The 16,683-nt window shown below is 43.3% G+C and overlaps 1 protein-coding gene across 1 annotated transcript in view; it reads left to right on the forward strand.

Moving 5' to 3' along the window:
* Positions 1–16,683, forward strand: part of LOC126355470 (uncharacterized) — a 449,786-nt gene that overhangs the window by 350,532 nt on the left and 82,571 nt on the right. Inside the window, exon 4 of the mRNA XM_050005788.1 lies at positions 9,235–9,386. Coding sequence (XP_049861745.1) covers positions 9,235–9,386 — 152 coding nt within the window. The remainder of the gene's footprint in view (positions 1–9,234; positions 9,387–16,683) is intronic.

Below are 16,683 nucleotides of genomic sequence, written 5' to 3' on the forward strand. Positions count from 1 at the left end.
GGATTTTCTATCAACGATTCCATTATAAACAATCACTACGAGCGAGACACAACACACAGCGATGTCGAAATGGCGTCATTTCGTTCTGCTTCAACCAGAGATAATACTGCTCACGAGCGGAACTGTGTAGATTTCAGCAGTGTGGTAGAGAATAATCAGAACGAAACTTACTTTCGGAACTGCCCTCGTATTTATATAATGTCAACGGTGCAATTAATGGTAGCATGTTTATCATGAATGTTATATTTCTCGACATTTCAGCATAACAAACCATACTAAAAATGGTGGGTTGTGGAGGGATATTCTATGCGGTGTATTATTTACAGTTTCTAGTGGTGTAATACGGAATTGTAAGTAAGAAAAGCAGCAAATACGACATGTTAACTTCCCAAATACTTTAATCAACATGGAACTGCTCTGTTTGTTTTTGCAGCCAATCACAGCATAGGACCTGTGACGCCACAGTCCATCACTGATTCGTCACTTGAATTCATAAACGCCGCATGTTGAAAACACATGAAACACTATAAACGTCTCAAGTGTAGAACTGAAACTAACAAACATGAAGTATCTAACGAAGCTAACATAGACAACATTAAAGATCTCTCCATAACGCGTCATTTCTAGTACTGTTTGTTGTGATAAAGTTTCGGGAAACGTGATGTCGGCGGCGAAATATGCTACCTATATATCTTATCTTTGAGATATCTTTTGGTGTTATTTAGTAGATGATTATGAAAAGGAAAGGAGTACGGCCTGTAAACGGTTTAGAGAGCCCTGGCACCATAGGTGCGACCAGTAAATGTTGCAGCCTTCCTATGGAAGCCATGATTCACCCCTGATCAGGAATAATACTCAACTGTTCATCGTTTCGCTGTTGTTCATTCAAATTGCACTATTTTCTCATATAACACAACTGCCCTGTCATGACACAAATGTTTTCATTGAATCACTTCTCCTTATGCGTCTTCCAAGAACAAAACTGTAAATGGTACAAAATACCTCGTCACAGTTACTGATACCAAGCGCAAGTGCTGTTTCATATCATTAACTGCGCCTTGTCGGACTGTGTACAATGCCATGCAACACAGTGCATAACTAAAACACATTATTTTTGGAGTTTGGTTCTGCATCTATATCTACATGGATAATAGGAAATTTGTGGTAAGACCTTATGGGGCCAAACTGCTGAGGTCATCGGTCCCTCAGCCTACACACTACTTGATCTAAATATAACACTTACGCTAAGGATACCACACACACCCATGCCCGAGGGAGGACTTGAACCTCCGACGGAGGGAGCGCTGCGAACCGTGACTAGACGCCTTAGACCGGGCGGCTACCCCGCGTGGTTACATAGATAATCTGCAAATCATCTTTAACTGCCTGGCAGAGGGTCCATCGAACCACCTTCCTAATAAATCTCTATTATTCCGGTCTAGTACAGCACGCGGAAGAACCGAACACCTATATCTCCCCGTGCGAGCTCTGATTTCCCTCATTTTATTATGATGATCTTTCTCATCCAGAGGAGAAAGTTGGTGATCGAAATTGCGTGACAATATTCCGCCGCAACGAAAAACGCCTTTGTTTTAATACTGTCCACCCCAAATCCATTGTCATTTCAGTTACTCTCTCCCTCCTATTTGGCGATAGTAAAAAACCTGCTGCCCTTCTTTGAACTTTCTCGATGTACTCCGTCAGTACTATCTGGTAACGATCCCACACTACGCAGCAGTATTCTAAATGAGGACGGACAAGCATAGTATAGGCAGTCTCTTTAGTAGATCTGTCACATTTTCTAAGTGTCCTGCCAATAAATTTCAGTCTCTGATTAGCCTTCCTCGCTACATGTTTTGTGTGTTCCTTCCAATTTAAGTTGTTCATAATTGTAATGCCTAGGTACTTAATTGAATTGACTACCTTTAGATTTGACTAATTTATCGTATAATCGAATTTTAACGAATTACTTTTAGAACTCATGTGGATAAACTCACACTTTTCGTTATTGGGGGTCAACTGCCAATCTTTGCAACATACATATATCTTTTCTAAATCGTTTTGCCATTTGTTTTGATCTTCTGATGACTTAACTAGTCGATAAACGACACCATCATCTGGAGACAATCTAAGTCGGCTGCTCAGATTGTCTCCTACATCGTTTATGTAGATAGGACCTAAAACACTATCTTGAGGAACGCCAGAAATCGCTTGTTTTAGTCGATGACTTCCCGTCAATTACTACGGACTGTGTTCTCTCTGACAGGAAATCATGAATACAGTCACATAACTGACACGATATTCCATAAGCCTGCAATTTCAGTACAAGCCGCTTGGGTGGCACTGTGTCAAAAGCCTTTTGTAAATCTAGAAATATGGAATCAAGTGTGAGTAAAGAGCTAGTTGTGTTTCACAATAACGATGTTTTCTAAATCCGTCTTGACTGTGTGTCGGTAGACCGTTCTCTTCGAGGTAATGCATAATGTTCGAATACAATATATATTCCACAATCCTGCTGCATATCGACGGTAATGATATGGGCTTGTAATTTAGCGGATTGCTCCTCCCACCTTTCTTGAATATCGGTGTGACCCGTGCAACTTTCCAGTCTTTGGGTACGGATCTTTCGTCAAGCGAACGGTTAAACTGTAATTTTTCCTGCACCTACTTCTCATATTTACCAGACTTATTCTATCCATAATAATGGCAAGTAACTGTTCCCGCTCTGTAAATTAACCGACAAGTTTCAACAAAGGGTGATTCTCCCCTAAAAAGTACAACAATAACCTTGAAATTTCCTGTCAGATTAAAACTTTGTGCCAGACCATGAATCGAATATAGAACCTAGACCTTTTGTGGGAAAGTGGCTCCCAACAACTGAACTCTCCAAGAAGCTCCTCTCACGAAGGCGCCCCCCTCCCCCCCCCCCCCCCTCATAGCTTTCCTTGTACCAATAACTCTTCTCCTTCTTTCCAAACTTCACAGAATTTCTCCCTTGTACCTTTCGGCACATAGTTTTAATCTCCCAAAAAGTTTTAAATCAGGACACTCCCTGCTGCAGAGTTAGATTCTTTCTGGAATCGCAATGCAATCTTCACGTCGTGATAATGCTACAGACTGCAATCTAACAATGAGACGACTGATGTTTGTCGCTATAATAGAGTCAACGAAAGAAGATCCTTGACAGCTGGCAAATTCTGTTGCCAGCTTTCAACAACAGAATGGAAACATCGGCAGGCGAAACAATAGTCTTCTACAGTGCTGTGAGAACACTACAGAGTTGCCATAAAAATGTACGTGATTGGATCAGGAGACACGCAAGTAAAACAGCAACGCCAAGCCCACTGCAACTACCAAGGATCTTCTTTTGCTGACTTTACTGCAGTATTTCTCTTCTCATGTTCCGCTTGTTCATAGGATAGTGCCTCTTGTCCCTCTGACAGAAGACATTTCGTGATACCACGATAGTACAGTCGTAAAGTGAATTACCACCTCAAAAAATTTTTACTATGTAATTATTTTTTATTTGTTTTTAGATACTTACCTGCAGTCATGGTATGCACATCGGTCTACAGTGTCGAAACCCGCTGATACAGAGGAGTATCGTTCATTAATTAGTTCTTGTCAACAGAAGTGTTGCAGCTGTATCAGGCTGCTGTGGTCTGTGATCCTTTTTTTTTAGGTGATAATGAAATCTTTGTGGTTTACCCTTGTTCGGTAGGCAACTCAAAAGAATGCTTATTCCCTTCTGCTTTGTACCTGTCTACGACTACCCTGAAAAATAGTCTTACCACTAGCCTTCACTGTCAGTCTTGTCGTCTTTCATTGCTCGCCATTTATGATCTCCCATATTTTTAATTTTTGTGTTCACAGGACCTGTATCAAAGACGAAATTTCTAGCGAAACGCAGGCTGAGACTGCACATTGCCGCTGCAAGCAAAAAATGGACAACAATATGTTACCGCTGGTTTTAACTCAATAAAGCAAAACGTGTACTATAATTAAGAAACGCATTTCAGTAGTTGTATCAAAGTGACCAATATTTAACATGAGTACACAAATGGTCAATTTGATCTATTTTACTCCCGAAGTATCGGTGTTATGAAGACGTGAAACGATCTATTATACAGGAGTAGGAGGGGTGAGAGGGTTCAGGTAAAGGCAGCATTTTTGTCAGATTCTCCCTGTCCCCCTCCACCCCCTATGACATGCACTTTTACCTGATTCCCCCTCCCCATTATCCCGTCCTTATGACGTAGGCCAGCTCCCTTATGCGTAAAATGATGGGAATTTTAAAATATTCTAATACTGCCCTACATATAAAAAGGCAGGTAATTCAGATTAATACAATTCTGTTATGTGCAAAGCTGTGTCAAATTCGATAAAACCAAGATGCGGCATTGTCGTGGTGGTGGCAGTAGGAGCTGGTAATTCATATTAATCCAATTGTGTTATGTGCATAGCTGTATGAAATTCGATAAAACCAAGATGTGGCATTGTCATGGTGGTGGAAGTAGGAGCTGAGTACCGAATCCTATATGGTGGACAGAGGGCTATGAGCCCAGGCTGCATGGGTGCCACATTTTCACTCCACTATGATGTCTAAATCCTATCTGGCGATGGAATATGGCCACTGGAATTTCCTCCAGCTCTATGATGCCAGAATCCAATATGGTAGATTTGGAGATATTGACCCAGTAAGCTTGGTTGCCAGATTTTATGTGTGTTCTAAACTTAGAACCCAGTCATTGCTTTCCCAACTCGTATGCACCCCCACCTCGGCCTACTTGATTTAAAACAATCTCGACATTTCTGGCCTCTTAGCCAAGTGGAATTCATTACTTTCAAGTGCATTTCTATGGCCTTAACCATGCCTCAGTATTAGAACTGAGCAGCATTGTATTCTGCAGTGTGAACTAACCTTACCATTACAGGACACACACCGAGACTGGCCACTGTGTAGCTGCAGCTGGACAAGCCTCTGGATCACATGGTGCCGGCTAGACTATAGAAGACTGACAGTTGTGCATGACATAGCGACCATAGTGTCCACCCCCGGTAGCTGAATGCTCAGTGCGACAGAATGTCAGTCCTAGGGGCCCAGGTTCCATTCCTGGCTGGGTCGGAGATTTTCACCGCTCAGGGACTAGGTGTTAAGTTATCCTAATCATCATTCCATCCCCGTCGACTTGCACCCGTTGAACGGTCTACCCGACGGGAGGCTCTAGTCACATGACATTTACATATTTTTAGTGACGAGAGTCAAGTATCACCGATTTGCAAGAGGTTATCATGATCGTACGCTTCTGGTATGGAGGAGTATTTCTACTCGTACTTGCTATAAATTGGGACACACACAATATAGTGCATCCATACATCATTGAATTTATGTCGAAATTGGTCAATTTTGCGCTGAAGTCAATAAATATTTTAATACACTTTTGTCTATGTTATGCATACCGGCTACGATCCTAGCAGGCATCTCTCTTTTCGTTCAATATCTTTTGTGATTCTTAACTCATAAGCACTCCAAACAACCCTCTAGAACCGTGCTGCAAACAGGGTGTGTTTTTAGCGAGCTTGAACGTTTCCATAAGATTTTTAAATCATTCTGACGAATACTCGAAATTACTGACGTCCAATAGTGTCCCAGATGTGTTCATATCAGACGAATTTGACAGCTATGTCCAAGTGGCGCCTTTAACACGGTCACGGCAGATTTGCGCTATTTTCAGTGGGGGCTACTGTTTTATTCCAATGATATCACTGTAGACAATATGCTGAACTTCAATCATCCTCCTTACAGATGCATCTAAGACTACCTGTAAGGCTGATTTAAGTTCACACAGTGCAATAGGGTGCCAAAATTGGGGCCTGGTTAGATACTCATCTGAAAGCGATGCATTCCACATAGTTAAGAGGCCAGAACCCATACCGATCAAAAAATAGACATCTTTAAGTGTAAAATCATGCAGCCTGAGATGGCGGTGCACGGCTTTAGCGAACAATAGAAGACGGATAACTGTTCTCATTCCTAAATGGTGACGTGGCGTTGCGACGCAATCAATTTGCGAGCTCCAGCACGTAGGCAAAAGTAGTCTACTTGTAGTAGTGGTGTAACAGCAAGTGCCTTGTGGCGGTTAGATGACTGGCCTGTCCACTGTGGTGGACAGCACAACACGCCACAGGCTGTGGCCGTGGCAGTGGAAGCAGTGCACTGCGAAAGGGGTGGGGCTGCACAGTGACCATGACCCACCAGCAGTGACCCCCACAGTGGCAGCTGCCATCTCTGACTGATAGTGGCGATGTAGACTCCTTCTGGAACTAGTGGACACACTCCACGGTGCCGTCTTTGTTTAAATAATGGCAAAATTGTTCCTACTCTGTCCTAGCAGAAGTGGCAGTTGGTTAAGCTTAGCACTAGAAAAAGTGAGTTCAAACTGTAATATCATAGGAGTGTGGAAAATCTGAGAACTGTGAACTTTCCCACAGTATGTGATTCTAAACTTAGAACACACGGGAAATCTGACAACAAGCAAGCTGGGTTCATACCCCAGATCTGTCATCATGTATTCTGACATCAAAGAGCTGGGGAAATGTGGCCAGCATGCAGCCTGGGCTCATATCTTGAGGTCCAGCACCTTAGGTTCTGACGTCATAAAACTGAGTAAATCTGACAACCAGGCAGGCTGAGCCAACATCCAAGGGTTTGGCGCCTTGGATTCTATGCTTATCGCAAATGATATAGTTCCACCATCTTGGATTTTTTATTTTCCATTTTACACTTAGTGTAATTGGACTATTTTGAATTCCCCAGCAACTTTTGAGTACTCCGCCATTTTATACATCGACCAAATGGATAATTTTGTATTTCCCACCATTTTATACGTAAGGCAATTGGCTTGAGCCAGAGGTAGTGGGTGAGTTGGGAGTGGGGCAATCTAGCAACAGTGCAGCCTGGGTCCAAACTTTCTTAGTTCTATAACGTATAGGGTAGACGCAATAAAACTGGCCTACAAAGTTGCTGTAAGAGTAGCTTGGATTTGACCCTTGTTAATGAGAGAATTATCCACAATGGAAACTGCTGGGAACCACTAACTCTATGAACCATTCGATTTCTGAGTGAAGTGGACTCAGCATTTCTGGAGCCTTAGTTTTTTATTTCTAGGGGTGAGGCATGATTCAGACTGTGAAGGCACATTACCACAGAAGATCCATCATTATGCATCAGAAAATCCTCAGCGGTATTTTGAAGAGCCGTTACATACTCTAAAGGTTCGTTTTTTATGTGCAATGTCTGGTGTCCTCATCATAATACGTTTTTTTCACCAGACTGTTTATGCTTCTACATCTACATCTACATCCATACTCCGCAAGCCACCTGACGGTGTGTGGCGGAGGGTACCCTGAGAGCCTCTATCGGTTCTCCCTTGCTTACCGGTATTTCCAGAAACCGTTTAATCCATATGTAGATAGATTCACAGAAGATGAAAGACGGTGTAGATTTTTTCAGCAATATGTAGCAATAGTATGCACTGCCTTGAGAACTTTGATTTGAGTGTGTGGGTTGTTCAGAAAGGAGACAACAATCAGCAGAGCCAGTGCAATATTTTAGCTACCACAATCACCTCATCTCTCTGTCCCTGTGATTTTTATCTGTTTGGGAAATTGAATGGGCATATATATTAACACCGTAAGAGCTACAGTATGACGTTAAAACAGCTATTCCTGCTATTACTCAGGCAAAGCCGTTACAGACGTCTCGCGTTTGAATGAATCGAGCACAGCTCTACATTGACATCAATAGTGGCCATTTCCAGCATCTTCTCCGATGTTCATCGCGTATCGGTCCTACTGTAAGCATTTTTCGACCATTTTTACTTCGCACAAGCTGTATTTATGTCACTCAAACAAAAACAAGTCAGTCACAGTTACAGCGCTGAAGTAATTACATTTCTAAAAATGCTGAAATAGTTCACAGAAGAATGGCTAGTCGTCAGTGACCAACGGGCACAATATTTCGGCAGCTGAACAGATTGCCGCCATCAGGTGAGCTGATGGACAGTTCACTTGTCGTTGGATACTGACGCCCAGTCGTTCACAGCACGCAGCATGTCATTCTCAATGGAGAGAAGTCATCCGAAGCAAGAGTGATTCCAGGTGTGCCGCAGGGGAGTGTCGTAGGACCGTTGCTATTCAAAATATACATAAATGACCTTGTGGATGACATCGGAAGTTCACTGAGGCTTTTTGCGGATGATGCTCTGGTATATCGAGAGGTTGTAACAATGGAAAATTGTACTGAAATGCAGGAGGATCTGCAGCGAATTGACGCATGGTGCAAGGAATGGCAGTTGAATCTCAATGTAGACAAGTGTAATGTGCTGCGAATACACAGAAAGAAAGATCCCTTACCATTTAGCTACAATATAGCAGGTCAGCAACTGGAAGCAGTTAGTTCCATAAATTATCTGGGAGTAGGCATTGGGAGTGATTTAAAATGGAATGATCATATAAAGTTGATCGTCGGTAAAGCAGATGCCAGACTGAGATTCATCGGAAGAATCCTAAGGAAATGCAATCTGAAAACAAAGGAAGTAGGTTACAGAACGCTTGTTCGCCCACTGCTTGAATACTGCTCAGCAGTGTAGCATTTAGTACCAGATAGTGTTGATAGAAGAGATAGAGAAGATCCAACGGAGAGCAGCGCGCTTCGTTACAGGATCATTTAGTAATCGCGAAAGCGTTAAAGAGATGATAGATAAACTCCAGTGGAAGACTCTGCAGGAGAGATGCTCAGTAGCTCGGAACGGGCTTTTGCTGGAGTTTCGAGAACATACCTTCACTGAGGAGTTAAGCAGTATATTGCTCTCTCCTATGTATATCTCGCGAAGAGACCACGAGGATAAAATCAGAGAGATTAGAGCCCACACAGAATCATATCGACAATCCTTCTTTCCACGAACAATACAAGACTGGAATAGAAGAGAGAACCGATAGAGGTACTCAAGGTACCCTCCTCCATACACCGTCAGGTGGCTTGCGAGATATGGATGTAGATGTAGATTTGTTTCGTCATGAATTACGCCAGGAGATGCTGAAGACTCATAACAAAATGTTGTTTACAGCAGTACATACTGTTCTGTCGTAGTGTGACAGATACGCTGACCAGTTCCTGGTGCTCGCACTCCACTCTGCAGAGGACCGTAGCCGCGATGCGTGTGTGTGTTTCAGAAGCAGCACGCCGCTGCTGTGCGAGAACCGGAGGCCGGCCAAAGTGCCGAGAGACCGCTGGCCCTACCTGGAGTGCTGTGACGAGGAGCACCTCTGCAACCGCGCCCCGCTCATGCGGCCGCCAACCGCCTGGCTCGCCGAGGTACGAGCCGGTAAGTGGCGGCCTGCCCAGCGCTCCAGCAGCTGCGAGTCCAGTGTGGCACGGCCCTACAGCGGTTACACAGGGACACAGTAAACACAGCAGAAACTCCTAAGTTTTTAGATGTGCCTGAAAACTTAAACTAGATCTGCTAGCACGTTTAAGTGCGCCTATGTTCGCTATGAGTATATTTGCCATCTTTTGGGTTGTACAAATCAGGAAGCTAACATATTTTGTATACTTACACTCACTGATGTCCTATGAGATAATATCCTGAGTAAATCCTGACTTCAACAGTAAGTAGTAATTGCACAAAAGAAAGTAATTATAGTTGTGTGAATCGGATTGGCAAAACGTACTTCTTGCAGGCATCTCTTTAAGCAGCTGAAAATATTAACCTCAGTCTTGCAGTGCATTTATTCACTTATGGAATTTGTTGTCAAAATCTTTCTTAGCTTGAGAGTAACAGACACATTCACAAACAAACCACTGGAAGAAAAAGTGATCTGTGTTATCTTTTCATGAATTTAGCGTTGGCACCGAAAGGGGTTAGATGTGCAACTATAAAACACTTTGACAACCTGTAGAGTCTAAAGTGGTTTAAAAAATAAAGACGTTTCACATAACCAGCCCCCTCTGTGCCACAGAAGAATTATTGAACAAAAATAATTAGTCATTTTTACAGAAAAAATATCTGTAAATGATCAGAATACCCGTATCCATACACATTATAAAAACTGATGTATGTATATGTGTGCGTTTATGTATGTCCTAAGCCGTCCGCTGTGGCCGAGCGGTTCTAGGCGCTTCTGTACGGAACCGCGTTGCTGCTACGGTCATAGGTTCGAATCCTGCCTCGGGCATGGATGTGTGTGATGTCCTTAGGTTAATTAGGTTTAAGTAGTTCTAAGTCTAGGGGACTGATGACCTCAGACGTTAAGTATAGTGCTTAGAACCATTTGAACCATTTTGTATGTCCTAAACCACCTAGCCAATTTCAACCAAGCTTGTTACACATATCCCTCACTGTCAGGCAATGATCTCTGGCGGGGTAAGAACCGCCTACCTCTCACAGTTGAGGAGATGTGATGTCATAAAAAATTAGATGCGAAAAAAATTGCCTCTTCGTGCATGACGTTTAAATTTATTACTTCTTTGCTACTAACTCTATTCGTAACATATTTTGCAGAGAGTATCCACGTATGCCGTTGAATGTAACTACACATATATATCACAGTACGATACATAGTTAAATAGCTATATAGCTATCACGTCACAAACACTGAAATGCGTGAAAAAATGTCGTATCGCGCATGAAGTTTTAATACGCTTATTCTTCATTACTAAGACACTCCTACAGTCGAGTCAACTCAAGGAAATTCCTGAAATTCGACAGCGCTTTGACAGCATTAAACTGCGACGCGCAAACTGTTGTAGGCGAAAACAACTGTCAACTGACCTATGAGGAAGCGTTGCCATAGAGACGTTTACAATACCTATTACAGCTGTACTTATACATGTCTACATTGCGCATTTTTCTCTGCGAGACTATTTCATAATTTAAAGGTGTTTTCACGAATACATGCAAACGAAATTTTTTCTATATTACACTACAGACACAGTTCACTTTTTTGCCTCCTTTTCTAATAGAATTTAGCAGATTGAAGACACTGACAATGGCAGGTTTGTCAGCTGGAAATACACCCACGGAAAAAGTATTCATACACTAGTGTTGCAGTAGAATAGCTTTATTTATTAGAACTGAAGATCACACCTAGGTATGTTATTGAGTAAACAAACAGTATCAGGTTTTCTTCCTAATCTGTAATGATCAAAAAATCCTGACACTCCCAAAAACATACGTTTTTCATATTAAGTGCATTGTGTTCCCACCTACTGCCAGATACTCCATATAAGCCACCCCAGCAGTCATTAGACGTCGTGAGAGAGAAGAATGGGGCGCTCCGCGGAACTCATGGACTTCGAACGTGGTCAGGTGACTGGGTGTCACTTGTCATACGTCGGTAAGCGAGATTTCCACACCCCTAAACATCCGTAGGTCCACTGTTTCCGATGTGACAGTGAAGCGGAACGTGATGGGACTCGTACAGCAAAAAAACGTACAGACCGACCTCGTCTGTTGACTGACAGAGATCGCCGACAGTTGAAGAGCGTCGTAATGTGTAATAGGCAGTCATCCATCCAGACATCACACAAGAATTCCAAACTGCATCAGTATCCGCTGCAAGTCCTATGACAGTTAGGCGGGAAGTGAGAAGACTTGGATTTCATGGTGGAGCGACTGGTCATAAGCCACACATCACGCCGGTAAATACGAAACGACGCCTTGCTTGGTGTAAGGAGCGTAAACGTTGGACGATTGAAGAATGGAAAAACATTGTGTGGAGTGACGAATCACGGTACACATGGTGCCCATCCGATGGCAGGGTGTGGGTATGGAGAATGCCCGGTGAACGTCATCTGCCAGCGTCTGTAGTGCCAACAGTAAAATTCAGAGGCGGTGGTGTTATGGTGTGGTCGTGTTTTTCAAGGAGGGGGCTTGCACCCCTTGTTGTTTTATGTGGCACTATCACAGTACAGACCTACATTGATGTTTTAAGTACCTTCTTGCTTCCCACTGTCGAAGAGCAATTCGAGGATGGCGATTGCATCTTTCAACACGATCGAGCACCTATTCGCAATGCACGGCCTGTGGCGGAGTGGTTAGACGACAATAACATCCCTGTAATGGACTGGACTGCACAGAATCCTGACCTGAATCGTATAGAACACCTTTGGGATATTTTGGAACTCCGTCCCACTGACATCAATACCTCTCCTCAGTGCAGCACTCCGTGAAGAATGGGCTGCCATTCCCCAAAAAACCTTTCAGCACCTGACTGAACGTATGCCTGCGAGAGTGGAAGCTGTCATTAAGGCTGAGGGTGAGCCAACACCATACTGAATTCCAGCTATACCGATGGAGTGGTAAGTCATTTTCAGATAGGTGTCCGGATACTTTTGATCACATAGTGTATAAAAGGATTAAGTAAATTTGCTTTCTGCAAAAAGTAATTAACAGCTATGTACCAGCTGGTTTCACACAGTGGGGAAAAAATTATTCATACCCTACCAGAACTGTAAACAAAGAAACGACTAATGAACTGCGTGCAGCAAGGAACGTCTTTAGTGGCAAGCTGCACCTCGTGCATTTTGATTCCGATACGACCAAGATGCCAGATAACAGTAAAATGTTCCGCAAATGGGAGGAAAGAACTGCAGAGGAAAGTTAAATAGTTATCTCCTAAAATGAAAAGGGGAAAACCATTTTCAGAAATAGTTGATACTGGAAGAATCCGGGCAACCGTGCAGTACATAACATCGCGATTTAGAGAAACAAATACCCTCATTAATAGAGAAAGAACAAGTCGACCACAGAATCTAACGCAAAAAGAACGAAATGTGTTTACAGGGATGGTCAAAAAATATCCTAAACTGACAGCTTCTGCATTATCTGCGTATGTTAATTATCATTTCGGAAGACAATCACAGCAAGCGCTGTTTGCTGTGTTTTAAGTAGTAAAGGGTGTGGAGGTAGAGAATCAAGAAGAAAACCATACATCAGCAAGACGAGCAAGAAATTGCGACTTGAATTTTCTCAAATGAATATAAGCAAGAACACATGTTTCTGGGGCAAGATATTGTACACATATGGAAGAAAATTTAATATATTTGTAAATGGTGGCAGGATATTGGTGTCGAGGCGACCAAATACTGAGCTGGATCCCAAACACATTCAACCCGCAGTAAAGCACAGTGGTGGAGTAGCTATTCTATGGGGATGTATCGCTACGTCTGGTGATGCGCAACTTACTTTTTGTTGAAGGTAACGTGGATAGATTTCAGAATTTAAATATCCTAAAGGAAAATCAGCCAAAAAGTGTTGACAGCTTGAGTTTGGGCACAGATTACTACTTTCAGCAAGACCGTGACCCTAAGCATACGGCCGAAATTGGTCACCTGTGGTCTTTGTACCATACTCTCTATTTTCTCAAGTTTCCAGCACGGATCACAGACCTTCTTCCAACTGAACATCTTTGGTGTACGCTCGAAAGAATGGTCAGAAAACATGAAATATGAAGTGAGACGGTTACGAAACTATGTCTGTAAGAAGAGTGGCAAAATATTATGTCAAAGACTACCAAAAAACTGGTTCACTTCATGCCAAAGAGGTTAACAGAAGTGATTCGCAGGAGAGGAATGCCTGCAAAGTATTAACATTGTCATTACATTTACGTACGTTGTACTTTTCTTGGTACGTATGAATAATTTTTTTGCAGAAGACTAATTTAGTTGATCCGTTTAAAAGTACAGATTAGGAAAGGAAGTCCATATTGTTATTTCACCAAATAACATATCTGGTTGGGATCTTAAGTTCTAATAAATGGAGTTATTCTACACGACCGGTGGCGTATGAATATTTTTTCCATGACTGTATATAATGCGTGAAAAATTTTGAGACGTTGTTCAGGGATACTTTCTGAGTATTTTGGTAAAAGAGACCCACAGTCTCCGGCTACTCGTCACAGACTAATAACGTAATTATGATTTTTTATTTTTTTTACAGCAATCACCTCTGTTTCTATAGAAGTACCTTCACAACAGTAAAGAAGGTTGCAACTTGCGATACCCAAAACCTATAACGCACAACACAAACTCAACAACCTTCAGACGAAATATGTACACTTTTGTCACAGTATGTTCAACGTGCTCTGTGAGCGTAAAGTACAGCATGTAAAAAAAATAGAACCGTTTCCTTACAGGTGTTGATCAAAACGTCGACCACCATGATGACGAAAGACTGTAGAGCGACGCACACACGAACAAGAATTCCAAGAGTCTGGCTTACTTTTTCCTTGACTGTGGTAATCTTAGCAACAGGGTCTTTGCGAGTGTCGAAAGGAGTCTTGTAAACTAGGCTCATCGCATGCTCCCAGAAGCTAAAGAAGAAGAAGACCATTGATGTCATCTCTGCTGACGAAGCTGGCCATGGAACAGGACGATCGTGACCAATCCATAGTCGTTCAAACTGTATTTCAATTTCGTTCCAAACATGAAGTGCGAAATGTTCTGGTAGGCTTTCATGCTGAACCCACAGAAGTTGACAAATTCCCAGCAACTGATCTTCTAAAAACTGTCGATGAACGTGTTGGAGGAAGGTTTTGTAGACAACTCTTCAATTTATCAGGAAGTAGGTAATCACAAAATCGTTGACAGTACTAGCTCGTGCATTCACGTCAAACTTCTGCTGATAGGATCGACACACCACTGCAAATGGATTTTCGTCATCCCATGCATGGCTATTCTTAGTGTTCAACATGGGCTCTCTTACGAGCATCACGTCGTTTGCAAACAACACGAAAGCAGGAAAATTCGGGTGTGCTGTACATTGCTACAAAAACCAATTCGCAAATGCCACTCGACGTAGGAAGTCCTTTGCCTGCAGCGATTGCACCTCTGTGCATGATAAGAGTGCAACTGTTATTCATGTAAGGCTCTCAAAACCGTTGGTTAGCTTGTGTTCAGAGCTCGAGCAACGTGGCGACACCATGACGCAAGATTGTCGCCAATCAAGTGTAGCACATTCTCTTCCACATCGGGTGTTCTTTCATACCTTAAGCAGCCACTATCTTCCATTCTAACACTGAAGGGTCCAGTTTCTCGCAGGCACCCATGTACAGATGCAAAAGTCCAGTGATGTGGGCGGACAGCTCAGCACAACGTCCTTGGATCACTCTGCTGTTGCAGTCACTGAACCCATACACGAGCTGCATATCGGCCAGCACTTCATCGGTGAACGTATCCAAACTACTGCTGCGTGTCCCTGTTCACGCACAACTAACACTACTCGAAAACAAAACACAGAACCGAGCAGGACTCAATACTAACTTGAGGCCAACGAGGTAAGGAGGGCGTTGCTGTTGTCAATAGCAAGCATCGTGAGCGAATGGAAACAAAATACACAGTGCATACCGTCGACATGTGCTCAGTTGTGCATTATTTTTATTGAAATGCGGATTCAAAGCAAATTAGGGCGAGAAACCTAACTAAAAGCAGTAACTTCATAACGAAACGCCGGAGGCCGTGGATAGGTTATACCAAAATACACACAACAACCATTGAAATTATGTCGGTGGGTCCTGGGTTCAGTTTGTACACACTTCAAAAGTTTTGCACCACCCCAGTTCCCAAAACTCCTGAAGATAGACGTTGACTGTGGGTACTGTATCACAGACATAGTCCCTTTGACTGTCAGAGATATCACTAAACCCGCCCAAATATGTAAAAAACCATGCATGAGCAGCGTGTATTAGACGGAGAGGGTGCGACAGCCGATTATTTCCAGACATTCCACCAGGAAGGGGGCACACGGCTCGTGTTGTCTGTAGTTCAACCATACCTAGATGGTCAATACCGCGGTTCGATCTCGACCGCATTGCTACGTTGTGCCAGGATTGGCTCTCAACAAGGGATGTGTCCAGTGAACCAAAGCGATGTTGTGCTGACATGGAGGAGATACAGAGAAACAGGGACTGTCGATGACATGCCTCGTTCAGGCCGCCCAAGGGCTACTACTGCAGTGGATGACCGCTACCTACGGATTATGGCTCGGAGGAACCGTGACAGCATCGCCACCAAGTTGAATAATGCTTTTCGTGCAGCCACAGGACGTCGTGTTACGTCTCAAGCTGTGCTCAATAGGCTGCATGACGCGCAACTTCACTCCCGACGTCCATGGCGAGATCCATCTTTGCAACCACGACGCCATGCAGTGCGGTACAGATCGGCCCAACAACATACCGAACTGATCGGTCAGGATTGGCATCAAGTTCTCTTCACCGATGAGTGTCGCATGTGCCTTCAACCAGACAATCGTCGGAGACCTGTTTGAAGGTAACCCGGTCAGGATGAAAGCCTTAGACAGACTGTCCACCCAGTGCAGCAAGGTGGAGGTTTCCTGCTGTTTTGGGTTGGACTTATGTGGGGCTGACGTACGCCGCTGGTAGTCATGGAATGGGCCGTAACGGCTGTACGATACGTGAATGCCATCTCCGACCGATAGTGCAACCATATCGCCAGCATATTGGCGAGGCATTCGTCTTCATGGGCGACAATTCGCACCCCATCGTGAACATCTTGTAAATGACTGCCTTCAGGATAACGACACCGCTCGACTAGAGTGGCCAGCATGTTCTCCAGACATGAACCCTATCGACATTTCCTGGGATAGATTGAAAAGGGCTGTTTGT

This window comes from Schistocerca gregaria, chromosome 3 (genome assembly GCF_023897955.1).
Source record: "Schistocerca gregaria isolate iqSchGreg1 chromosome 3, iqSchGreg1.2, whole genome shotgun sequence".
Taxonomy (NCBI): Eukaryota; Metazoa; Arthropoda; class Insecta; order Orthoptera; family Acrididae; genus Schistocerca; species Schistocerca gregaria.